At 44.7% G+C, this 26,736-nt stretch overlaps 1 protein-coding gene across 14 annotated transcripts in view; it reads right to left on the bottom strand.

Annotated features, from left to right (window-relative positions):
• Positions 1 to 26,736, bottom strand: part of NEDD4L (NEDD4 like E3 ubiquitin protein ligase) — a 343,481-nt gene that overhangs the window by 20,721 nt on the left and 296,024 nt on the right. For 7 of the 14 annotated variants that reach the window (XM_045457832.1, XM_045457834.1, XM_045457838.1 and 4 more), the window contains 10 exons: positions 23,369 to 23,446; positions 21,783 to 21,837; positions 21,620 to 21,673; positions 15,893 to 15,951; positions 14,682 to 14,684; positions 8,492 to 8,557; positions 6,576 to 6,805; positions 4,943 to 5,064; positions 2,529 to 2,599; positions 494 to 589 (listed from right to left, as the gene is read on the bottom strand). In XM_045457832.1, the coding sequence (XP_045313788.1) occupies positions 494 to 589; positions 2,529 to 2,599; positions 4,943 to 5,064; positions 6,576 to 6,805; positions 8,492 to 8,557; positions 14,682 to 14,684; positions 15,893 to 15,951; positions 21,620 to 21,673; positions 21,783 to 21,837; positions 23,369 to 23,446 (834 nt within the window). The remainder of the gene's footprint in view (positions 1 to 493; positions 590 to 2,528; positions 2,600 to 4,942; positions 5,065 to 6,575; positions 6,806 to 8,491; positions 8,558 to 14,681; positions 14,685 to 15,892; positions 15,952 to 21,619; positions 21,674 to 21,782; positions 21,838 to 23,368; positions 23,447 to 26,736) is intronic. The other 7 variants (XM_045457835.1, XM_045457833.1, XM_045457837.1 and 4 more) reach the window with 3 other exon arrangements.

Raw genomic sequence — 26,736 nt, 5'->3', positions numbered from 1 at the left:
AAATACCGTGTGGGCGCAAAGCAAGATGGGCATGTTAGAAAAACCTGAGCCTGCTGAGCCCCAGCAGACAAATTTCACCACGACAGCAGAACCGTTAGGCAGAGAGACCACCCCAAGGCCCCCCAAACATCAGCTATCCTGGTCATGTACTTACACCACTAAGTAAACACACTATTTTTTTGAAGTACTTAAAATTCTAAAACCAAGGCCCAAACATTCACGTTCAGATTTGCGTTAGGTAAGGAGGTGTGCTTCATGCCCCAGAGGCCTCAGAATCTCTAACTTTGCCGGAAGACAGAACAGGCAGTAATTGGGACTTAGCTTCCTGGAAGGACAAGGAGGTACTGATACAAAGAGGTGCTTAATTAAGTAACATCTGAAGCTCTCCGAGGTGGCTTCAATGGTCTAGTGAAGGAGTCCTGTCACAGCCCTTCTGTGAAGAAGCCAAGACTCTGAGAATCAAAGAGGGATTCCTGGGGATGCCAGCACCTACCTGTCCAAAATTTTCTTCATCGATACAGAACATGAGGTCCAGTTCAGTGGGATCATTTTCCAAGATCCATTTCAAAGAGTTGTAATATTCACTGTCCTATGAAAATGACAGAGAAATTAAGTTCTCCCCAAATACCAATGCATTTGACTTCTTGAAATGATTAAGTCCTTCTAACACGAATCCATTCAGAATGCTCAAGAATTCTATTAGTCGCTAGCATGTTTCCTGCCCTCTTCCTGTTTCCTCTTCCCCTTCAATTTAAAATACAAACAAACAAACAAATGTTTTGGTAGTAACAGGGGACTGCAGTTGAACCCTGTCCTCTGTAAAGCACAGAGGAAGCAACCCGCTCTGGGTTGGCAGAAATAAGATCATAAAGTTGAACATGTAGAGAGCAATATACTTCCTACCTTTTTTTTTTTTTTTTTTGCATTTATTTATTTATTTAGAGAGAGAGGAAGTGCATGAGAGGGAGGGGCAGAGAGAGGAGGGAGAGAATCAAAAGCAGACTCTGTGTCTGTGCACTGTTAGCACGGAGCCCTATGTGGGGCTCGATTTCACAAATTGTGAGATCATGACCTGAGCTGAAATCAAGAGTCTGCAGCTTGACCAACTGAGCCACTCAGGCGCTCCAATATACTTCCTATCTTTTTTTTTTTATTATGAAATTTATTGTCAAATTGGTTTCCATACAACACCCCGTGCTCATCCCAACAGGTGCCCTCCTCGATACCCATCACATACTTCCTATCTTTTAAGGGTAAAAACATCAGAGGAAAATAGGAAAGACAGAGAATGTTCTACTTAAACACCGATGGCTCAACACCCATTCGTGTGCTTTTGCTGTGCTCTCTGCAAGTCCTATAAGCAAACAGGAAGGCTGCTCCGGTGTCAAAGCCAGAACACAAGACCCAAGGGCTTGGATTCCTCTCTCTGGGGCAGGCCCAGGAGCTGCTGGGGAAGGATAGGACAGGCTCGGAGAATGTGCGCCCCAACTGTCAACCAGTGGGATAAAATTTAGACTCTGAAAGAAATCTCTACATTCCTTGCCTCCACATTATACCATAATAAAAGCACAGTGCACAAGTTAAGGTAAAAGCTGAAAAGAAACGTGGGGCTGGTACCGCGGATAGGTCTAGCAACTCGCCCACGGAAAAACCAGCTGAAGGGGTGTAAGTGCACGACCGGATCAGCCTCTCCGTTCACCCAGAGATGACGAGAACAGCAACTCCTGCTGTTAGGTAAGAAGAACGTGGCTCGTACGCCTAACTGTGGAAGAGACACGGTCACCACCCCCCACAGCAAGGCCAAGGGCTTGCAGATGCTTTCTGATCCAGTGACAGCACGTGAGGGCAGAGCTGCAAATGTCCCAAATGGACAGAGCCTCCTCATGGCCCCCGTGAGTGTGCCGCACCCTGGCAAACTCCCACACCCTCGGGGCTGGGGGTGCAGGTGCGGGTAAACAGAAGCAAAAGGTATGTTAGGAGAAGAGTGTCACTTTTGTTTTTGCAGAAAAGCCTTTCGAACCCTAAGATGGTCGGCCTAGATACAGTGCCTTGTCCCATCATTGTCTAAGTGGCTTCTTCCCCTCTCCTCTGTCGGTCACTTCCACATCGGGGGTGACAGTAAATGTTCTTCCCTTCATCTACTTTTTGGCCCATCCCCTTGCCATTTTTTGAGACCAGAAAACAAAGGGACAGCGGATGAATCTCTAAACATCCACAGTAGCGATTTTCGATGGAAAGCAAGAGCTGCAGTGAGGCCCCCAGATGACCTTGGGATTTAATTTGGTCAAACCAGTTCCGGGTGAGTGAGGGAGCTGAGACATGGGTCTACCCACCTCAAGCACCACGGTTACAGGACATGTGAACAAGAGTTTACTTATCAGAAAAATTAGGGAGATCAATGAACTTCCTGAATAAGTCAATTCCCACTGAATGACAACACCCACAAAACATCCCCGCTATTGCAACATGGTCTCAGCTACAGTTCTCGAAGGCACGGTGGCCCCTGGGAGTGATCCGTATTTACTCACCACAGATTCCATGTCATTCAGGGTTATCTGCTTTCCCAGCATCATTTTGTAAAATGGTCTAATGAAGAAACCTACAATGTGGTGGAAAACCGTGGGTTAGCTCCAAAGCTTTGATACTGCTGTGCATCAGAGCGTGAAGTCCAAGATAAACTTGCCCTCAGGTTGAATGAGAGGCGGGGCCTGGCCTGGGGGCAGGCGGGGCTCAGGAAGAGAGGCAGTTACACCAGTAGAGATGGTGTAGCAGGGAGGGGTCAAAAGGCTTCCAGGAGAGGAAAAAAACGGCTTCCGTAAGGCCAAGCAGGAGTCTGCAGGGCAAACAAGGCACAGGAACGGGAAGACTTCACAGCACCGGAAGGGGCGGGGCCAGGACTGAGACTAGCCAGGGGTGGGCCTGGGCTGGCGCAGGGCATCCCGGGGAGGGCAGGCCCCAGAAGGGAATGGCAAGCACAGCCGGCAGGGGGTGCTGGAGAGTCAGGCTGCTGCCTGGGTGGACCCGGCGGCCTGGAAAAAGCCAGCCGAAGATTTCATCTGCAACTGCTTTGGCAGTAATGGGGAGAAAACCGGGAAGGGGGCAAGCGGAAAAGAGGGAGGCCACTCAGAGGCTGTGCAGTCTTCCAGGGGACGGGGGATGAAGGTCTAAGGTGATGACAGCAAGGCTCCACCACCACTCGTGTGTCCCACAGGGACCCCAGCTCGCCTTGCCCAAGGGCAAGACGGCATCACCGACTAGCTCACGCGGGGCCCCCGCTTCTCCCCCTCCGCCCCGACCCGCTGGCCCATTTGACCTGCCACGGCATCTGCTGCAGGTTCCGACTCCTGCTGGAAACCCGCACAAGGGTGTCGTGGGCTGACCTGCAGGGTGCACATGCTCTGCCCACAGAGGCAGTGACGTTCTGAGCATCACCCCTCCACCCCTACCCCGTGGGCGCTCTGGCTCTTAATTCCTGAAGTACAAGGTTGTCCCTTTAGTCGCAGTCTCCTCCACTCCCTGACTTGTTCCCGCTACTCCCTCCACTGAGCCTTGGCTCCAAAGTGATCCTAGCTTCTGAACACTTAAATCCTACGCCACCATCGAGGTGTGGGCACAGCCTGGGAAACAGTCCCTGACCCTCCAAGCCAGGCCACCTTCTCCTTGGACTGCTCCCCGTTCTGTCTGCTAGTGCCTGGACTCTTCTCGTCCCCCCACCCCCAAAACACACACTGAGTAGAAGTTCACTGAGGTCAGGCTGGTATCTTCCACTTGCTATATTTCTCCGCAGCAACCAAGCATGTCTTCTCACTTGGCAGAAGGTAACTCCACTGACCTCTCAGAAGGGGGAAATAATCTATAGCATGACTCCAAGGTTGCAAATGAAAATATATTTATGCATACCATATATATGTTCATATATTTCACATGTACATAAATAATGACTGCAGTTTCCTTCCAATCAGAAAAAAAATCTCTCTTTTCCCAACCAAAAATAAAATCTGAAGCGAGAGGATCAAAATCATCTAGCAATTACCAGCAAAAATATATTAAAGGAAAAAGTTCTGAGGGGACATCAATTATTTACTGGAATGTCTAAGGTTCCATAAACACAATTAACACAATTCTTCGGTAGAGAATCTCCTTTTCTACCGCAATTACAACCACCTCAAATCTTACTCTCTGCCTTCTGTCCTCAACTGTTTCACACCCAAATTGCTCAGAAATATTTCTGACTCTCTTTCTTCACCGAAGATCTCTGTAATGCCCCCTTACAGGCACTTTCGAGGTGACCAAATGCGAAAGAAGCCTCTACTGTAAGCCTACAGACCCAGCCAGGGAGGGAGCCGGACTTCTAACTTTGACGGTACGTTGAGTTTCTTCCATGACTTACATGCTCTAAATAATAATGAGATTATTCTGTACCATCTGTTTCAGTAGTGATCCCAGGGTCAAGGTCTTCGCCGAGTTATGGCATTGCTTTGAAATGATTTACAATCTCTTCGCATTCAAAAATAATAATTTGGGGACAAATGGAACAATAGCAGGATGCTGGATGGATTAGATCATTTTAATTAACTGTTCAATTAGCTTTTCCATCTGTCGCCAAATCTACCTCTTGCTAAAAACACAAAACCAAAAACCATAAAACAGTTGTTCTGGAAAAGAGAAAATGTCCAAATACAGAATGTTTTGGGCTTCACACTGTAAGTTTAAAAAATTTTTGTTTTAACTGTATAGAGACTATGTCTTCAGTGCTCAAATTAGCCTGACACCAGGGAAAAGCATGTCTTTTATGGGCAAACCATAAAAACAACTTTTTGAACTACGGAGAGTCAGTGAAACATTTGCTTAAGATCGTGATGTGAAAGATCCAACGCCTAAATAAGGGGCCGCAGACAGCCCTATCCTGTTTTGGTTACTTCGTGACATTTCAGTAACTTACCATCTAAAAGTTTCCCGTGAAACACTGCCAGACCAGCAACTCTTCCGATAAAAGTGAAGTAAGACAAATGGTCTTCATTACAGAGGCCTGAATTGGGATTGATCTGAAGCGTGTAGTTGTCCCTTTGGGGAGGGAGAGAGAGGAAAAGTGCCATCATACTTTTAAAAGAGGAAATCCAAGAATCTGAGTTCTCCTCTGCCATCCGTCATCACACGTCCCCAAGACACTTCAAACGTTCTCTACCCAAAGGGGAAAAGGCATAAGCTAGAACGTGTTTAGTTAGCCCCTTTGTGGCCGATTAAGGTCTACAAGAGGAGGGGCACGTGCCCTAACTTACACCATTAGAAACGGTTGATATTTGGCCATTTTTGCTGTATAAAAATGTCAACTTCACATGGGTCAGCCAAATATCTTGGGAGGATGAGAAACACCATATAACAGAGGGGCTGCATGTGGATTGCCAATCACATGAGTTCGGTGGCTTGTCTCTGTGAGGGAGAGGATTAATCCCTTTAAGAGGCTTTGGTCTGGAGATTAAAAATTTTCCAATGGTACCAACTCTTGGTCTGACCGCCACTGTGCCCTGAAAGGCCCCAAGGGCACTGGTAGCAGTATTTGGCTCTCTCAACAACGCAAACCTCAAAATGCTCACATGTATCTAATCAACCTTCTTTGGTCTCAAAATCTGGAGGATCGGTGGTTTTCAACCTGGGCCCCACAGATTTCCCTGGGGGTCTCTGTGGGAATGTGGGTGAGAGGTAAGGGTCTCGCCTCCCCACCCCGCCTTCCACTTCAATGGTTTCATCAATGTCACGTAGGGGCTTTCTCATGGGACTCGGAACAACAAGAAACAAAATGGGAGATTCCTGGCTACAGAAACCGAGGTCACCGAAGCTGCCTTCCAAAAGAGCTCCCAAGAGTAGAGGCGTGGGAGAACTCCAGTCCCTCAGAGCACAGGCTGCCTTTCAGCAAAGTCAACAACTATTGTACTGGGGTCTCGCATCTCGCCTCAGCCTTTGGAGACTCCACAGCCTGGAAAAGGAATGGCTGGCCTTGTAAGTCATTAGTGTTTTTGATACCTGAAAAAGCAACTACATCTGCCTCAGTTTCTATGTTTGACAAGGATGAAATCCTAGTGCAAGGGAGAATCTGTTTCTTCCCTTATTGGGCCAGGACATGGTCCTTTGGATCCCGAAGGACGGGTCCTCAAAGTTCGCATCATTTGCCTCTGAGTACTGTAACTTCAGAAACCGTTCTTGTTCGTAACATGATGATGAGTTTCTGAAAACTGACAATGACAGATTCTCCTGAATCAGCATAACGTTACAAATGAAAATTGCCTCTTGCTCTTTACCATAAGTACCCAGCACATTTTCAATTTCAATGACATGAATCCAAATGACAAGAGAAAACTCATTTTTAGGTGTTCACAGAGTATATTATTTCGCCACGTAGAGTCAGAACCTGTTCTAGACTTACAGGGGGCGGGGGTAGGGACTGAAATCGACGGGTGTTAATTCATCTGGAATGACGGAGCCACATATTCTTCCATTAAGTTTCAATTCACTGCGAATAAAACTGTTTCAGTGGTGGTGGTGGGGGGACACAGCCTGAGTGCACGCGGCATACTTACGTCGCAGAGTACTCAAAAAGCCCATAGTAGGGGTTGAACATCTCTTTGGACAGTAGGAAGAACCACTCTCTGGCCACACCCCCATAGTCAAGACCTTTCTCCGATTCAAATTCGATCCACAGTCTAGCTTTCAGGACATCTGGTCTTTTCACAGACATGATCCTCCGATAGGACTCTTCAAAGATGTTATTTCTGTGAAGTTTCATTTCAAACCTATTCGGAATATCAGCCTGCACGAAAGAAGAGAGCAAGCAGGTAATCATACAGTAAATATACACCTTACTTTCTAAAAGAAAAAACAACAACAAGGAGTAGAAATGACAACAGCCTTCAAATAAACAAGCTGTGACAAAGAGTTCCAATGACGATCCTCCCCTTTGTGGATTTTCTTCACCCAGACAGCAAGCCGGCCGTCAGACTGGAGCCAGCAACACAGGAGGCACAAGAGACTACGCTGAGTAGAGGACAATCATCCCCTCCCCCCTTTATGAACAACTGTGGGGCACTTCTCCACCCACTGGCAACTGAAATATGGTCAACTCTCGATATCGCTTCTGTCAAAAAAAGAGAGGTTAGTCCGGGTAATCAAAACCCGTAGAACAATCCCCACCTGGTCGAGTTGAGAGCATGCTCAACCCTGGCAGGGCGTCCAGCTGGTAGGTGTGATCCAGGATGCCTACAAGGCTAATTTCTGTTGCCACGAGAAGTGGGACCTTGATTATCATGCCACGTTCTGGGAAAGCATCCCAAAGGTCACAGTTCATAAATACGAAAATGAAAAAGCACTTGACTCAAGTTGTGAGTTACTGCTGCCTGGCAAAACGAGGGCCAGGGCTGGCCTTGCTACGACAGTGGATTTGCAGCGGGGAAGTGGGGCGCGCAGGAGATACCACGGTGGAAGTGCCCGAGTGAGACAGGCTAACATCCGCAAAGTTCCACCACTATCAGGGGAAATGTAGGCTCCTCACAAAGAAACACTATGTAATTTTATGTGTGCATATCTGAGTCATTTCAAAGGCTAGTATCCGTGAGCTACTTGAATCGGAACGCTGGGAGAACAGAACCCCCAAGTGGGAGCTCCCCGCGGTGGAGACTGTGTCTCCTGCCTCTTTGCATCCCCAGTGCCTTGGCCATAGCTGGGGGCCCAGGAACACTGCGGTGATAGGAGTTGTGGCCAATACTCCCTTCTTCCCGAGGGAAGCCAGGAAATGAAGGCCAGGGCAGGACCCACGAACACACAAATTGAGGAGACAACAGGGAAAACCTGTACCAGAGAGGTGACGTCAGAGAGTAAAAGAGAAGACAAAATGTTGAAGGACTGGGGAAGGTGTGTCAGTAGAAAATATAATTTTGTAATTTACAACCACCTGTGCAAACCTCGTCGGGTTTCCTAGTTTTGTAAAAATCTTACAGGGTTTCCCAGAGAGAGTTTTAGTCTGAAAATTACACTTGGTCTTAACGTGCCAAACATCACAATTTAGTATGGTAAATTCTATTTGTGTTATAATTAAAACTATAGTTTTGAATTTGAAGGGAAGGATGAGAACATTTTTCTAAGCAGGGTCTAGGTTTTATCCCAATGACCATAGGCAAATACACAGGCTTCTCCAGGTTTTTTCGATTAGGTTCTGAATTATTTTATATCCCATGAAAATCATCTCTATCTTTTCACGTATTACATAAGAAATGACCATTCAGGTGATTTGATATGTAATACTAAGTTAGTCTTCACTTACCATTTCTCTTAAAAAGAAAATTCAGATTGAAGATCCAGGTGGATCAAAGTGCAATGGAGAAAGGAAGGTGATATTTTTAGTAAACACATAAAGGTAACACACAAGTCGTTCTCACTGAAGTAACTTTGGTAACTCACAAATGACTAAAACAGCATTTTTGGAAGACATGTTGCTACTCACAGGTTTCTTTAATTTCTTCCTAAAGTAGTCATATTTCTGCTTAAATTCTCTGGAGTAAGGAACAGCCTGGAAGATAAATTTATAAATACAGATAATGTAAATAATACATTTGAAATTTTACGTATACTGAGCCAACATTCAGAGAATTTTATGAATCATAAACCTTAACACTCTCGCTCTCGAGATTATCACTGAAGTTTACATAATGTCTACATAGCACATGGGAAAATTCTAGAAATGACTGAGGCTAATCAGCATCGAGTGGGGGGCTTTCACCCCTGAAAACAACTGTATTGATATTCAAGAAATCATTTAGGGATATGCCCACATAAACCAAATACACTGTCCACGTGACTTTTGTCTAAATGGGAGTCAGGGTGTAATAATCTTTGTTTTCGTTTTTTTGCTGTACGTTTCGATAACAGTTATTGACTATGATTCTTTAACACAAAACCCCAAATGACCGTATAGAGGTCATTTTGTAAAGACTACTCATGCTTTTAAAAACCAGGGGGAGGAAATAAAAGGAGAAGAAAGGCCAGTGAACTTCTACTGTTAACAAAGAATATAAAATCACGTAGACAGCATTATGGAAAAGTCCTCGATTTGGGAGTCAGAAGGTTTGCCTCTTACTAGTTCGTAGTCTTGGGCAGGGATTTCTTTAAATCTGAACGGCTCATCTCTGAAGCCGAGTGATGGTACCAAAGGCATTGTGCTCGATAACTGACTTAGCTATTGTTACTCAAAAGTTCTGGAAATCTCTTCTGGCGAAGTGATGACCTTTTAATGTAGTCATTTAGATACTCTTTACGTGCTATGTTGTAAAGTAGCTTACGCTATGTGAGAGCCAGAGCCCTGACTTCTGGCTATTGAAAAGGCTTATAATTTTTTCATGAAGGAGAAAAGATTGGCTTTTGCAGACACGTGGGCATGACTATGACAGCCTCCTATTCAGAAAACCTTGCTGCTTTTTTAGCAAATAGTATGAACTTGGGCAAGAATAGTTCTGCTGGTATTATTTTGGGCTAAGTTAATAAAATACACTGATCCATAGTAGAGTATCTCCGGACTCCAAGCCTTATACCTTACACTTTCACAAAGAGAAGTGAGGAACAAAAGCTTCCCTCCTTCGTACTATTTTAAGACACAATCACACAAACAATAAGCCAAAACAAAAATAACCACTCTTATAGAAAACAATAATCATGTCCGTGTTCTGCTTTGTAATCCAACAGCGATAAAGACAATGCATTTATATATCCCAAGAACATTCTAAAGACAATTTACGGGACCTGTGGTCTTTCTTTTAAGCTATTCTTCATTTGATTTTCCATTGAACACTAGGTTTCCTATTGAACAATAGGACCACATATCCTATTTATTTTGGGCTGTGTTTAATCTGATGACATCATGTGTGAATTCTGATTCTAGAAAAGGTAAAAATTTTGTCAATATCTGGACAGCCACCAATATGAGGAAAGGATAACAATGTTCTGAGATAAGCCAGTGAAGAGGGTATCATATTTTTTGCTCTACCAACACTCTATCCCATCACAGACTAAGATTTTCTACATAGCTTATTCATTCTTTGGTGGTTCCTTTGCTGATTCATTCAACAGGTATCTCTTGAGCGCCTGCTCTATGCCAGGCATTCTTAGGTGCTAAGGAAATAATGGCACACCAACCAAAGATTTCTTCCCCTGTTCCCTCCTGGAGCTTCCAAGCTACTGTGAGTAACAGGCAGTAAGAAAGAAATGAGTGCATAGTGGTAAATGCTACGAGACTGAGCATCACTGAGAGAGACTTCCTGGTAGGCTGTTTTGTAGGGATGGTCAGGGAAGGAAGCTCTGAGGAAGGGATAGCTGGGCAGAACCCAGAGTGGCAGGAGGGAATAAACCATGACTGTGAGCAGTGAGTGGAATGCGAAGAAAAGTGTCTGGCTGATGTTCTTAGCTGTGGTTAACTGTGACAGAGGGACATTAAGCTGAGAAGTTATGTCCTTTCATTATGTCATGCTGGCTGTGGCAGACCTGACTCGTAAGGCAGACTCTAGCTCCCGCTAGCCCTGTGATGTAATTTCCCGACTACAGAATTTCTTCCCAGTTAAGCAGAAGAAACAGACTAGATGAATTCGAAGGCTCTTCCGTTTCCAAAAATCCGTGATTCCCGGCAATTGTTTTCGGGTTTTGCTTCCCTCCTGGAAATGTTACAGAAAGGCTTAAAATGTGAGTTCAAGAGTCTTAAGTGACAGGGGGGAACGTGTTTTAAAACGTCGCCCCCGGCCTGTGCTCTCTGCTCTCTTATCTGACTTGTAACCTGGGGGGTGCTGACTATATGTGGGTGGAAATAAGATGCTGAGATATTTCTGCTCCTTTTTCTCCTGGGGAATGATGCATAAAAGCTGAAAAATCATTACCCTCCTCCGATACTTATCTGCTCTCTCTAGAGATTGTTCTTATGAATAAGAAGTGAAATGCATAGGCTTCTATACTCTCCTCCTGAACAGATTTCAGCAATGTCCCAGGACAAAGACATCCATACAGTGTGCAGCCTTTGGAGAGAATGAGAATGAGAGGCGCAATGCACTTCGTGTACTGGACAGGCTGAATTCTTTATTCGCTCTTGAAAATCTGGCATCTTCTTTTCTTACATACAATTGCACTTATAAAATAAGCTTATCTCAAAACTTAACATGTCTGTTGATTAAAGCCCTTGGCTCTGTACTAAAATACGCTTTTCTGAACAAAAATGGAAACCTGACTTGTTTCTTGTGTCAAGTCGGTGCTAAATTTTTTCCTGTCATTCTAGTCCAGCTGATGCTGCAGCTCCTTAAAGAAAAGAACTCGTGTCTGACATGGAGACTGGTGAGGCCGGTTACACTTGGGAGCTCTGGTCCTACTTCTGATATTTTCTGGAACGGATGGCAACACAGTTAGCCTTATGAGCTTCTGACAGATGGGGAATAATAACATCTTCCCTACTTTCCTGAGGGGATTGCTATGAGTTTCAAGGCAGCTGATTATGAAGTTCTCGGGGAAGTACAAAGCGTTACACAAACATGAGATGGTATTCATAAGAGCAGCGAGCATGGACAGCACTTGGTCAACGCTTTCACTGGTGATGCTTGTAACACAGAGAGCATACTGACTTAGAGTAATGCTACGCTGAGCTGCCACAGACAGGGACCCCACCCCGCCCCCCACGCTCCTAATCTGGGTATTTTTAAAACTTGGGAAAAAGAGAAACTCTAGGTTCCAGATAAGCAGGAAGACTTAAAATTAAAGAAGTGGGCATTGGACGTGACTTGGTGCTTGGGCTGGGGCTTTAATCCTTACGCTGGGACACAGAAGTTGGCCTACGGTCTGTATGACCTAGGGAGTAAGAACAGAGTTCCCTGTTTAAAAATCTACATCTGACATGGGGACAAGAAAGCGCTACCCACCAGCCCAGGAAAGTTGTAAGGAAGCTTACCTTCTGTCCAGGACCACAAACGAGAGAAAAACAAAAAGAAACAGACCTGTAATGAATTCATACTCTATGCCTACACCAAAGCGGGTATGAAGTCCACAGTTACATTAACTGGGCCTGCATGATCCCAAGCTAAGAAGTTAACAGTAAATACAGGTCAGGACTTATAAATGCCTCATGGTGGGGGGGCGGGGGGGGCGGTGGGGGAAGATGAGCGCACACACACAAATCATACACTGAATTGGTTATAAACTGCACTGAACTACTACTGAGGAAAGTCTACAGACATAACATGTGGGGGATTTAGTGCCCCTATGGCCAGAGATAACAGAATCATCTGAAAGAGGATATGGAATATGCATCTGAAGAATGATCAGACGGCTGAGTATGAATAAAAAAAATAAAACAAATTAAAAGAACATGATAGAATAACAATAACTGAAAAGACCGAGCAAATTTAAAAACACCCAATAGAACAATGAGTAATTGAACACAATTACTGAAATCACAGACACAATGACCTGGGAAAGGGCTGATGATGAAAAGCTTAAAAAAGAATGAACTGGAAGAGCCAAGCCCACAGTACAGCCACAAGAGAGAGACAAAACACAAAGAGCTAAGAGGTGAAGACAGAACAGAAAAGGGAATCACATACCCAGGAGGAGTTACTGGTACAGATTACCAGGAAGAACGGCAAAGATGTGGTATGTGAAGAAACAACTGCTGAGAATTTTCCAGGATGGAGGAAAGACACGGGCCCCATATTAAAGGATTACAGTGAGTCCAAAGCAGAATAAAGAAATCCACACTGAGGTTCATGACAGTAAAATTATACAACACCAGAAGTCACAGAGGAAATTCAAAATTGCCAGAGAAAAGGAAGATTTACCCACCCAAAACCAAGAATCAGATTGATAACAAGTTTCTCAACAGTTACGGGGGCCAGAGGGACAAGAAAGAATATCTCCAAAGTATTAGGAAAGGAATTGTTAACCAAAGGCTTCTACTATGGCTGACCTACCATTTAACAGAGAGGGCAGATAAGCCCTCTCCCTCAGACTGAGAGTTTCCCGCTCTCGAGACAGTGCTGCCTGGGGAAGAGGCTCTCAAACTTGAGCGGGCATCACAATCCCTGGAAAGGTTTGTCCAAACGTAGATTTTGCTGCCCCCCCCCCCCCCACCTCCCCGGCCAAAGTTGCTGATTTTCAGTAGCCTGAGTTGGGACTCCTAAATTTGCATTTCTAACAAGTTTCCACATCATTCTGATGCTGCTGATCTGGAGACAAGACTCTGAGAACCAGGAACTATACTTCATTCAGAAGAAAACCTGGAAACAGCAGGTGCAAGAAACAATGGTGGGCAAAGAAATTCGCTTACATGTAAGTGAAAGAAACGAGCACTAGCTGTTGAAAAAAGGTAAAATGGATTAATGACTGTTTCTAAAGTTTTCAAATGTCACTGAACAATGCAAAGTGAGTGGGAAGAGCGGCATGAGAGTTCCCTAAATCTCATCCTACTCAGGAAGAGAGAGTGATTAATTTTGACATTAAGGGTGTTGGTTACAAATTTTAATGTAAGCACTAAGGAACAGAAAATACAGCTTCCAAGCAAGTATAGAAAGTGAAAGAAAATAAAGGGTTCCTTATCAATGTAATAGAAGGTTAAAAAAAAAAAAAAAGAGAGAGAGAGAGAGAGAGAAAACATAGCTAAAGGGGGGAAAAAGACATACCAGGCAAATACTAACGAAGAGAAAGTGAATGTCCTTGACGGACAAAGCCATGCTCACTGTGGGAGATTGTGACAGTCCTGTCTTGGTTAGACAGAACAGCCAGGATAAAAAGCAGTGACGGAAATGGATAATATGCTCGATCTAATGGACATGTAAAGAACTTTGTACCCAACAAAGACAGAATACACATTCTTTTCAAACACAGAAAGAACATTAATTAAAAAAAGGCCAAGCTGACAAGGAAGTTTCAAATATCTGGTAATCAATATTTCATAGACAGTATTCTCTGGCCACAATGCAATAAAATTAGAAAATTAGTAAGAAATGGACAGGCAAAAACCCTTCCATACTCCTGGAAACTTAACAGCACATTCTAAATAGCTTGTAAAGTCAAGGAGAGAAAGAAATCATGGAAATTACCAAATATTCAGAACTGATGACAACTAAAGCCAGGCGTCTACACTAAGTCGATAATTACCTAAATACACAGGCTCTTACTGAGAGAAGTATCTCTACTACTAATGAAAGCATAAACAAGGCTCTTTTGTTTAAAAAAAAAAAAAAAAAGATCTCTCTTTGGGTCAAATTTACTTGGACTTATGATGCTACGCAATTTTCAGTAGAAATCGGTAAGAACTGACAGCGTTTGAGTGAAGGCGGATGATCAGTAAAACGACAGAAACATCTCAAAAGGTTTCAGAATTATGTCAAAAGTCCTCTGATGCTCGAAAACAGCATTGATTCTTGAATACCTTGTTTCTCATGACGTAGAAGAGAAAATAGGACTCTAACACACCTTATTGTGAATGTGAAAATATCAAAAGGAAGCCATGGTAAGGCAGGTGTTGAAGGTACATAAAAAGCAGCTGTTTTTAACTCAGGTATGATTGGGCACTTTGCGTCACACGGCAGCAAAGCAGCTGAACAAAGCCGATAAAGAAATCAACAAATTAAGGGGATGTCAGGTATTAAGGTGGGTTTGCATGATACTACCTTCTAGGATTTCAAACGGACTTACCTTTGTAATTCAAAACATAACGTGAACTGAATCAGATTAAAGCCAAAAAGCAGTATCTTAAACACGCCTGCTGGCCTTTTAGCTCAGCACTCAACAGACCTCAGTTCCTTTTGCTCCTCCAGTTTCTAACAGATTCCCAAGTTTGCAATGCTTTGCTGACCCCACACATTTCCTGTAATTCCAAATTAGCTCCCCGCACTCATATCCACATGGACCAAAGACGCTGGTACGTTCCCTGCAGACCATGACCCATTCGACAGTCTGCTCACGGGTGTTCAATAGCAAGTGACTGTTACTGCTCAGGGACAGGGGGGTTCTCGCTCTTCCTTATGAACACAGCGTGCGGCAGTATTTTAAAAGGGTGCTCTACCTAGCTTCCTCTCGCACCCGGCGTGTATGCGGACACTGTGAGAAAGTCAGTGGGTCAGCAGAGACAAAGGTTCTTAACCCTGCCAGCTCCAGAGGTTGGCTACAACCTCACCCAAACTTTTACAGACGTTCCGCGCTGGAAGAGATTCAGAATACAGCTTCAATCTGTTAGTGTACATTTACCCCGCCCCCCCCCTCCCCTTGGCCCCAAGAAAGGACAAAACTCTGCAGATAGAGGGCTCGGCTTCAGATAGAAGAGAGGACGTTTTGATTGTTATACTTTTAATCCACCTTTTTACAAAGGAGGAAACAATGTTTAGTTTTGGTTACCATTAGCAACTTTCTCTTCCTTTATAGTGAAAGCTCTTCGAAGAGGCAAATGCAGACGTACCCCCCGCCCGGGAACTGCAGTGAGGAAGAGAGGGGGGCGATGCTAACCTAGTCAACCATACCGGGCCCAGAGCACCAGGTAAGCAGTAATATACAAGGAATATGTGCTTAGGGGTGCCTGGGTGGCTCAGTTGGTTAAGCGTCTGACTTAGGGCTCATGGTTTGTGAGTTCGAGCCCCGTTCTGAGCTGTGCTGACAGCTCCGAGCCTGGAGCCTGCTTCGAATTCTGTGTCTCCCTCTCTCTCTGCCCCTCCCCTGCTCGCTCGCTCTCTCTCTCTCTCTCTCTCTCACACACACACACACACACACTCTCTCTCTCTCTCTCAAAAATAAACAAACATTAAAAAAAAAAAAAAAAAAAAAGAAATACGTGCTTAGATGCAACCCAAGTTCTACACTGAAGAGTTAAGAGGTTGAGGATACTGACCGGACCAGTAATAGCTGGATTCTGCAGTCTTGGGTCTTCCCACTGAGTAATTTTGCTATCTGAAAATGTTAAAAAAAAAATAAATAAATAAATAAAAAATAAAAAATCAGCGTATTAGTTCAAATCTAGTCTACATCAAAAATGTTTTAAAAAGAATTATTTCTGGATTTCGCAAGAGCTGTCCAATCTCTCATACTGGTCCCCCAAATAAATGCCTTAGTGTTTCAGGGTTAGAAGAGAACCATGGTACGGAGCACTCCACCCCTCATACTGTTTAGTTAAAAACACGCCATCAAAAAGGCAAAACTAAAGCAAAACCATTTATTCACACGGTTTTTGGCAGGAAATCTGCCAAAATTTCAATTACAAACCCCTGTTCTCTCAAGGATTTATAACTTGATCTTGATGTTCCTTTAACTGAAAAAGGGCATAAGAGGTCTTAGTCCCTAAAGAGTGAAAACACACACAGGATTCGTCTCATTTCAAATACTTTTTTCTTGGCTTGTCGTGTTGAAAAAACCCATTTTCAATGAAGAACCCGACAATGAACCCATGAATAATCCATGACATGCGTCACCCATATGCACGCAAAAATCAAGGCAACTACGGCGGGCCAAAAAATGAGATCAGCTACAGCAGAGGAATATTGCAGAGGAAGGTCTCCCTTTTGGCCAAGTTGGCAAGAAGAGATTTCCTTCTTCTAAGTGAGTCAATGTCAGCAAGGCTGTTCGATGCTGCCTATACAACCACGTCAGGGGTGTAGGTGATAATATGCAGTAGCTGCTCTGAATCACTTGGGTTTTGTGACTGTGCATGATTCAAGATTTTAGGGATTACTGTGGCGGTGGGGGGGGGGGGAGGGACTTGCGTGAAAGATACAGGGAGGGCAGACTAGGAGAAAATGGGTTCTCCCTGGAGTTTTAGGGAATCTAAATTGGCTAAAAAAAAAAAAAAAAAAAAAAAAGGAAATTATTTAAGAATACGGATTCTGTTTATTTCCTGTATACTCTGTAAGAGGACTGAGAAGAATAGCTAATAAACTCAGTTTTAATGACCATACCAGGAAATTTTCCAAGTCTGACATAATTATTTTAATAAAAGGAGAGGTAAAGTTTTAAAATGAAACTACCAAAAGGCATTCTGGGTCCCTTACCTCCTGAACAGAAGACTCTGGAAAGTCAAAGTTGCCATTGTGATGGAGAATGGGAAAAAAGAAAACCAAATAAACAGAACACAGCTGAGTAACAGCTCCCTGGACTACAATCCCATCACCTGGATGCTGTCAAAGCGGAAGTGAATCAATGAGCACCCTCACGTGGTCCATCCAGACTGGAACTTCAAGCCACTGCCTCTCCCAGTGACCTCAAATCCAACTCTACTAAAACTGAACCCATCATCTCCCAGCACCCAAAACCCTTCCTGTGACTCTGTATTCCCGAATGTCAGTATCAGTGCGCCCACTGTTCAAACCCAGCGCTGGCCCCATGCCCATCCCCCCTTGCCATTCTCCTCCGATGCTCCCGAAACCGTCCCGTCTCACTGAAAAAGCTGCTTTCTGGAGGGCGCATCTCTTCCGTGGACTATTCTCTATGCTTCCCTGGCCTCGGTCTCACTCGTCCCTGTTCAAGACCTCCTTTGTGGTTCTGCCAGATGGATCTTCCTAAAGAAAGGATTTGACCGTTGTCACGCCCCCTTTCAGAAAATGCCTCAGGACCTCCTTCCTGCCTGCAGAAGGGACCCAAGCTCCCGTCCCTGGTGGGCACCCTTTGACCTATGTGCCACGCCAGCCTCCTCTGCACGCTGGCCATTTGCACCCTAAGCACAGTTCTCTGACCGTGGCATAGTCTGCAATACCTTCATATGCTTGCATGTTCTCTCCTTCCTGGGGTCGCTCTCCACCTGGCTTTCCTGGATACATCTTACTCCTCATCTGGGATCCATCTGAAAAATAATCTGTCCCTAAGGCCCTCCTGCAGGCATCCCAGAGCCCTAGTGCTCAGCCATGTACTGAGCAGGTATGGTCTTGGCTTCTGCATCTGCAAAACTGGTTCATTGCTCTACGCATCACTTTTGAAAATACCTCCTGGGACCCCCTACTAGAATAGAAGTCCCTCAAGGACAGGAGCTGGTGTTACTCATCTCTGCAGCCCCCTCTGCACCATGGAACACAACTCCTAGAATGTGACAGGAGCCTCGTATGTTATTTTTCAAATGACTGAACGAAACCGATGGCGAAAACAGATTCCCTCTTGAAACAGTCTAAGCCTTCAGAACCACGTAAGTTTCTGTGTGGTTATAATAAAGAACGATTTTGCAGCTAAGCATTGTCAATATGTGAACGTGCGGTGGCCGTTTGCTCATTTTTTTCTAAAACTTTTGAATCTAAACTCGCTTTTGGTCCTCCAACATTGTATTTCAAATACAGGGACAAGAATGAAGGAGAAGAAGGAAAACCACAGTTAATTTATAGCTATGATTAACTGGTTTGGTAAGGCTGGTGGCAGGAAAGATGAAGGCAGGATTTTACAGCCTCACTGGAATTTTATTTTCTCTTCCAGCTTTGTATCCAAGACACCTGTGGCCACGGACTTAGCCGCTGGACACACCTGGTCTTTAAGAAGAACCACAGGACCCCTGAGAGAGGTAGAGATTCAGGTCAAGATCTGCCTTAACTTGACTCCAGGCTGGAGACAGGGGCTACAGAGGTCCAGACTTGGTTTCTTCTGAAACTACCTCTTTAAGATGGCTGAGTATTTTTAATCTTGGAAATGTGTGACTTCTTAAAAGAGTTTTATGAAGCAGAAAATAAATAGCCTCGTTACTTAAAAGACAAGTCTACTGCGGTTCTTTGTCATTCATGCGCAGTCACACGTCCTGGTCACGATGGAAGGTAAGAGGACTGTGAATCTCTCACAGGCTGTGTGCACGTGTAAAATGCTACACGTACGGATGACCTGGTTCCTGTCCTGCACCCAGGACAGCAAAATGAGGTGCAGAACTTTGTTAGAAATCAGATAGGAGAAAACTGCTTAGAAGGAGAGGCTCGTTTGGAAGGTGATACATTCCTAAACGGCACCTACAAGGTGATTAAATGCATTTTGGAGTACCCCTGCTGGTCTGAGAAAGCTGCTTAAAAAGACAGGTGTTCCTGCACTTTTCACAGACTGCATTTTAGTGAAAAAGCAGACGGATTTATTTTAATGGATATGTACCCTACTTTATAGCCTGTGACTGAGCAAACCTTGACAAACCAGGGAGAAATGGCAGAAATGTTGCATCTACAGCAAATGAGGTGATCGTAAACATAGCTTCTGCTCACCTAATTTCCACTCTTACTATCTGGTTTGGAGAACTTTCCTGTATGGTCGAGGCAGGGCAAACTTTCGTCTCCAGGTGAAGCACCACAAGGAGCACCTCTTTTCGTAGCTTAGATCAACCGGGCTCTGTGCCAGGCCTACACCATCCCCAGGAGCAAAGGGAAGCCTCCTGCAAGCTGTCTGTTCTGGCGAGAGGAATGTGGAGCGAGGGAGCTGTGCGTCTGGAGGGACCGGCGGACCCATTAGGAGTAAGGAACTGCCGAGGCATGCAGCAAAATCACCCTGTCCTGCCTCCCGGCAAACAGAAGGGGGTCGAGCCTCGGGCTGGAGGCACAGCGGCTTCTCTAAGGCAAGTTCTCTCCACCTGCTGACCGAGGACATCAACTTCCCCATGTCTTCACCACTGACCCTCCACGAATTAACGTCATGTCACCATTTATCAAGCATCTACTACATACTACGGCAGGACTATGCACGCCACTAGAAAAACAGCCTGTGATCTTTATTGTTTCTAACGTCCACTAGGACGGCCCTCTATGGTAACATTCTTCTGGTTCTGGGGCCCTTGCATTAAGAGCGTTTATAAAATTCTTCTCAGGTTGACCTGAGCATCAGATCGCCAGCTAGAACGTGGCCACAAGGTTGTGTGAAATGTTCTGTGCGTAGCAGACCGAGGCTGTGTTACTTGTTAAGGCCTTATTTGAAGAGAAAGATCGTTATTATTCGTACCTACCTTTGAAAACTGAAACTGAAATGCATAAAAACTAAAAGAGAAATTATTTTCTGGTTTTGGTGGGAAAAAGAGGTTTGGCCCCTTCCTTATTTTAACAAATCATGTATGTGATGAGTAGAATTATAAGGAGTGTATTAGAGAAAAAAGTAAGGTTAAAGCAGTTATGGTAGCAATTTATGCTCACTGTAAAATTCTGGAAAGCAGGCAAACCCTGGATACTTTTACTGGTCAAAGACAAAACTAAGCCTGGGGCGCCTGGGTGGCGCAGTCGGTTAAGCGTCCGACTTCAGCCAGGTCACGATCTCGCGGTCCATGAGTTCGAGCCCCGCGTCGGGCTCTGGGCTGATGGCTCAGAGCCTGGAGCCTGTTTCCGATTCTGTGTCTCCCTCTCTCTCTGCCCCTCCCCCGTTCATGCTGTGTCTCTCTCTGTCCCAAAAATAAATAAACGTTGAAGAAAAAAAAAAATTTTTTTAAAAAAATAGGGGCGCCTGGGTGGCGCAGTCGGTTAAGCGTCCGACTTCAGCCAGGTCACGATCTCGCGGTCCGTGAGTTCGAGCCCCGCGTCGGGCTCTGGGCTGATGGCTCGGAGCCTGGAGCCTGTTTCCGATTCTGTGTCTCCCTCTCTCTCTGCCCCTCCCCCGTTCATGCTCTGTCTCTCTCTGTCCCAAAAATAAATAAAAAACGTTGAAAAAAAAAAAATTAAAAAAAAAACAAAAAAAACAAAAAAAACAAAACTAAGCCTACGTACCCTTGAGATACCTGATTTTTACCAAAGGGTTAAAAGGGCAGCCCGCCCCCTAATCCATTTAAGACTTCCACTTTTGGTGTAATTGTGGGCCGCTGGGGTTCTTGCTTAGTTTATTCAGTTCCTGTGCCTCAAAGTGAAAGTCTACAGGACACTCATTCAGTAACCCCCAGAAGAGGCACAAGACCTAGGAGACAGTGGCACTCCCCATCCACGAGGAGTCCTTGTGGCCAGATTTCCCACCAGTGGCTCATCAGTGTGGTTTGGGTTAGTTAAGAGAACGTGAGGCTAGAGAAACCCGGCGTAGACTTGCGGTTCATGAACCAGATGAAAATAAAGATCAAAATACTACCAATTGCACACATTTGTAAATATAATTGAAAACTTCTTTCAAATACGTATTTTTCAGAAGTTTTAAGGGATACGCAAAAATATGCTCCCCCGGAGAACATGTCACTTCAAAACAACAACAACAACAAAAACAAAAAACCCGCTGCCTAAAAGCAAAACCTTTATTAGTTTAACTTTTAGTTGAAATGAGAAACCACGCATTTATTCACAGGTGATGGAGCAAATACGCTATAATTTCAAGATACGAACTGTGTATGTATTAGTGCGTTGGGTGCAAAGAAGCATGCTATGAATAGAAAATAAGTCAGAATGGGCTTCTTGCCATAAGACCTTTGAAAGCAGTGTTTAAGAAACTTAACATGCTGCTTCAAGCACTGCTCACACAAATTTTTGACTCAATCATGACGTCTAAAAGCTTATTTTCTATTACTAGAGTGTATTTATTAAAAGCGCAGAAATCAAGGGGTTATCTACCCCCCCCAATTTTTTTAATAAAAAAAAAAAGTTAATAGGCCACAAGATCAAATCGGGTGAAAGCCTGATGGGCTAGTTTAAAGCAAACTTAGATGAATGCACAGTACCGTACGAGGGCACTGATTCTCTGGGATCATTCTCTCCACATAACACCTGGCTGCCTAGACAAAGAGTGAAATGACAAACCTTTCACTATAATATTTGAATGACTCCCTGCCCCCCCATCCCTTTACCTGCAATGCCTATGTGTCTATAAAAGAGCCTACTTACTATGGTCAATATAAAATGTTCGGCCATCCAAGTGAATTCTTTCTTCCCAACCAGGCTGGTATTAGGAGTGGGGAAGGTGCAGGGGAGAGAGAGGGAGGGAGGGAGGGACAGGGAGGGGGAGGGGGAGGGGGAGGGAGAGAGAGAGGGAGAGGGAGAGGGAGAGAGAGAGAGAGAGAGAGAGAGAGAGAGAAGAGAGAATCCAAACATTAGCTAACAGTTCCAAAAATCAATGGCTAAATTTAAACACTCTAGGACACACTTTTTATTCTTCTCTTATAGGGTGCAGTTTTAGGTTACAAATAAACTACAAACATTTCAAGTTAACTCTTGACCACATGTTCACTAGTCTTAGAAACCTTCACTCACTGCATGAACAGGAAACAGGGGTTCATATTTCAAAAGCTTCAAAGGGAAACTTCAGCATTCCATGCAACAGTCGAGTTTAGGATTGAATAAGCTCATTTAATTAAATGAATATTTCCTGAGGACTGAAGGGAGGAGGAAGGTTAATTTAAAAATGTCAGAGAGATGCTTTAGCCTTGTCACCAGGTGGCTGAAAGCCCTCATACTGAGATTCTCTGGTGTGGGCTCTATTTGGACTCAGGAACTAAATGGATTTGGGTATTTTTTCCAAGGTAAGGCTGGTGTGCCCTCATTGGCTCAACTGTGCCTCCTTGCTATCAGAAACTCAGGAGTCCAACAGATCAGGACAACACGTTGCCTTTCACGTCTTATCTGTCTTGGGCACTCTCTGGGTTCTTTCCATCTAAACCCAGGAGCCAAACAGATTCGGAGAGAGTGAGGGATATTTGTATAAAACCTGCTGAGTAAAGACTGAACCCTAACTTTTCTAGATTCAAGTTGTGCCATAACATACCACACACCAGGCCAACAGAAAAGTTCTTGTGTTTGGAAGATCACCATCAAAGAACTCCCAGCACCCTCATTCTAAAAGCGTCTCAAGTCCTTGCCCGCCCCTGCCCACCTTCCTGCCCTTGTAAGGCTTTTGGACTTGGGGAGGGCTGAAAAGGACGTATGGCACAAGTTTCGTTCAAGATCCAAATAGCTCAACTCCAACTTGGGCCCCCAAAGAGAATAAACTGATAAAAAGTTAAATTTATAAAACAGTCCTCAACAAGGAAGAAAAACAAGAAAAACAGGGACTGCAGGCTAAATGACTTACAGAAACGGTCTGTGATTACTTAGGCCTTTTTCTCCCACTGTTTTTAATGTGTCCATCCCAGTGGCTAAATTCGCAATAAGGACAGAACTCAGTGGTTGCTGAGTTACAGACTAAATGCGCACTGCTCAAACTGTCACGTGTAGAGAATGTCCCTTACATCCTAGGTACCAAGTCTACTTTCTACTAGCTGCTAATAATACAGAAACCTCTTTCACAAGTACTGGGTATAAACTGTATATACTATCAGAATTCAGCCATGCACCCATTCCTGTTAAGAAACCACAGACCAGCGGGACCCCAAAAGCCTGGACAAAGGGAAGGCCCACAGGGTCTCCCCATCAACACCGGGCAGATGAACGGATACACATTTTCGGACTTGTCCACGCGTCTCCAGTGTACTCACAGGAAGAGGGCCAAGGTCATTGGGGTTTAAAGAGGCCTTTGACCGCATATGAACTGGAAATTTCAGGCGTGGATCTTCCTGCAAAAAAAATGGACAAGGCAGAAGACGTTAAGAGTGGTTCTGTGTGTGCACTCACTGGTTCCTCCCCTTCTGGAGCCGTGTGTTCCAAGGCAACCAGGCTGCGCGTGCATGGATCTGCACTCTTGCCTGCATGGGGGAGGGGAGGACCTTTCTTGGTGTAGGGAGGCTGGCTGACCAACTCGCAAGAAAGATTTTACTCTTCTTGTCCTTGGTGAAAGCAGGATGGTGAGAAGATTTAAGTAAAAGGTTAAGCATTTTCCCTGAGACCTCGAGCAGGTGAAGAGGAAAAGTCCCCGCAGCGATGTTACCATGGAAACCAGAATGGAGGGCGCCAGTGAACGTGAGGCTCTACTCTGCAGAAGGAATAGGGACAGTGGTTTGAAAATCTCTCGGGTCTTGAGCTCTGTGTGAGGGCAGCCAGCCTTTCCAACGGTGCCTGGGTTTCCTGCTGCCCGCCCTTCTACCTCCTTGATCTAGAGCAGAGAATCTGAATCTGGGCTGATGGTCATGTTTTGCCCAAACATAGATAGCCTCATCACAGAAAGTTTCATATCCCTACTAGAGAACTTTCCTGAGAGTCCTGATCAAACTCTGCAAATTAGACTCCCATTTACGTCCTAATATTCAAAAGTTTGCCAAAGATTTTTCTTAAGGGGTATGGCTCATAAGATACTACAAAGAACCCACGAAAGAGAAATATATGTACCCTGACATCTTTGGTCGTGCTTTCTGACTTAGAAAGAACAAGCAGGTGGATCATCTTGCAACTACCCTGCTACGAGCTGGGCACAGGATCTCTGTTGCTTCAGATGAGGAAACTGAGCAAGACAATGAGAGCATGCCCGAAGGCTCCGACCCAGAGTCTGGGAGCTGCCTCTCGCTTACACAGACTCAACAAAAATGCGATGGAACGCTGAGAATTCCTATGGTCAACTCCAAAGATTAGAAAACAAATGATAAGACTCAGAATAGGACATTGTCAACCAAGTAAGCCTGAGATTAAAAACAAAACAAAACACCCAAAAACCGATTTCAATTACATTAAAACCTTTGTTGCTGTCAAAGTACTAAAAGGTTTTCTGCCTCAACATTTTCCTAAGTCAACAAGAAAATGAAATAATCGGTATAAATCTTGGAAAATAATAAAACTCACTTTGTGACTGATAATGGGTATGAAAATGTTCTAAAAATGGTCGCGCATGATTGTTCGATGGTCTAAAAACCACTTGACTGTGTATTTTAAACAGGTGAACTGTATGACATGTGAATTATACCTCAAGCACGCTGTTAAAAAAAAAAAAGTCCCCAGTCAACAATATAAACCGTTAGTATCTGGATTATAACAAAGTTATAGATTTTTTAACTGGCCAAATCTACAAAAAAACAAACCCCAAATCGAAAACTAAAGCCAACCTTTGCTTTCTATTAACTATAGCACACTACTACGAACTGAAGAAGTGAATCATGTTAGCGGTTTACGATGGCTATGGACCCTGAACCTTACGGATATCCTTTTTTAAAGGGGAATCAGGGGCATGAAACAGGCCCAATATTCCCTTGTGTACTGGGACACATACAGGACAAATGAATACGTTAAGAGTTTGGATTTATAAGGTCCAATTAACTGATAATTTGGGTAAATATTTGTGATAGGCTGAAACTTGGAGATCTAAGCTTCACAAAAGCCACCCGCTCAGGGATAGCTCACAACCACAGGGCCCCTGGCCCCCCCCCCCCCCCCCAAGCCACTGACTATGCTAGCTTCCGGACACCGCACACAAGACCGGCCGTGCCTTGGAATCACACACACACACACACACACACGCTACTGTGAAAGACAATCGGTAGAAAGCTGGTGATTTAAAGCACACGCAAACAGAAAGAAGAGGCTGAAATGACAGAAAAGTGCCAGGGGTTGGGGGCGAGGAGCATGAAGTATAAAACTCAATCTCACAGGTCCGCTGAAATGGCCTTGCATGGAAACCCAGACTTGGTAGAATGGGAGGGTTAGAGGCCCTCGGGGTCACATTATTTCACTGCACCATCACAAGTCAGAATGACGGCAGCAGTCGCTGCCTTCCACCAGGCTCTCAGGGCTAAATCTAGGGGGCACTATTGAGCCCATCCTCCCAGCATGTCCCCTCAACAAGGAGGCAGGCTCCCCAAGGTAATGGGGCAGGTAACAGCAGCCAAGGCCTCACGAGACTGTGACAACTTTAGGGATGACAGTAAGAATGCTGTTTCAAATGGTAGAAATAAAAACGAAAATAAATGAATAAAATACGCAAACCCCACTGGGTAGTTTCTCCCTGTCCCCAGGCACAGGAAGGCACGTTATTTCACTATTTCACAACTGCTTCCCTCAATACAGTTGGAAGAGTTTTTATTTTTATTTATTTATTTATTTATTTATTTATTTTTTTTTAACGTTTATTTATTTTTGAGACAGAGAGAGACAGAGCATGAACGGGGGAGGGGCAGAGAGAGAGACACAGAACTGGAAGCAGGCTCCAGGCTCCGAGCCATCAGCCCAGAGCCTGACACAGGGCTCGAACTCACGGAGTGTGAGATCGTGACCTGAGCTGAAGTCGGACGCTTAACCGACTGAGCCACCCAGGCGCCCCTGGAAGAGTTTTTAAACAGAAGGCGAAGGCCATCATTTTAAAAAAGGGGTGGGGGGGGGGCGGTTCCTAGCAGAATTATTTAGAAACATATAAAATCTGGGGATGCTGGCTGGTTCAAAAACCAGCTGTGGTTTTTTTTCCTTCCTGGAAGAGGTCAGCAACCATGCCTAGGCTACGCTGAGTCTTGTTAGTTTGGACCTGGGTAGAAAACAAACCGGCAACTTCATTAAGGTACATTCTTGCTTGCTACAAAAATAAGCCAACGCTTTGTCCTGTAAAAGGCAGAGATACACTCTTACATACATGCTTCTGGCTGCTTCCTTAGCAGAAGAATGAACAAGTGAAGTCCTCTCGTAATCTCCCCTCGGGCACTTGGTGGCCTCCCGCATGCGTCCCTGGCCCTGCTGACCCAGGTGGAAACAGACTGATGCTCACTGGATGTGGCCTGACTTCATCCTAGACAGACCTCTGGCAGGCTGCCTGCATTAGTTGTGTTTGTGAAGGCTGTATTTTATAAATAGACTTCAAAGGGAATTTTCCCCTATCGATGCATACAAGGGAAACACTGGCCTGTGTCTTTTCATGTTGCCGGTTAATGCAGGAATCAAGCGCACACAGGCTGACGGGGGCAGAAGTGGTATCTTCATTATTCTCTACCTGACC

The sequence above is a fragment of the Leopardus geoffroyi genome, chromosome D3 (genome assembly GCF_018350155.1).
Source record: "Leopardus geoffroyi isolate Oge1 chromosome D3, O.geoffroyi_Oge1_pat1.0, whole genome shotgun sequence".
In the NCBI taxonomy this organism is placed as follows: Eukaryota; Metazoa; Chordata; class Mammalia; order Carnivora; family Felidae; genus Leopardus; species Leopardus geoffroyi.
The sequence above is the reverse complement of the archived record's forward strand: the minus strand, read 5'-3'. Positions and strand labels throughout refer to the sequence as shown.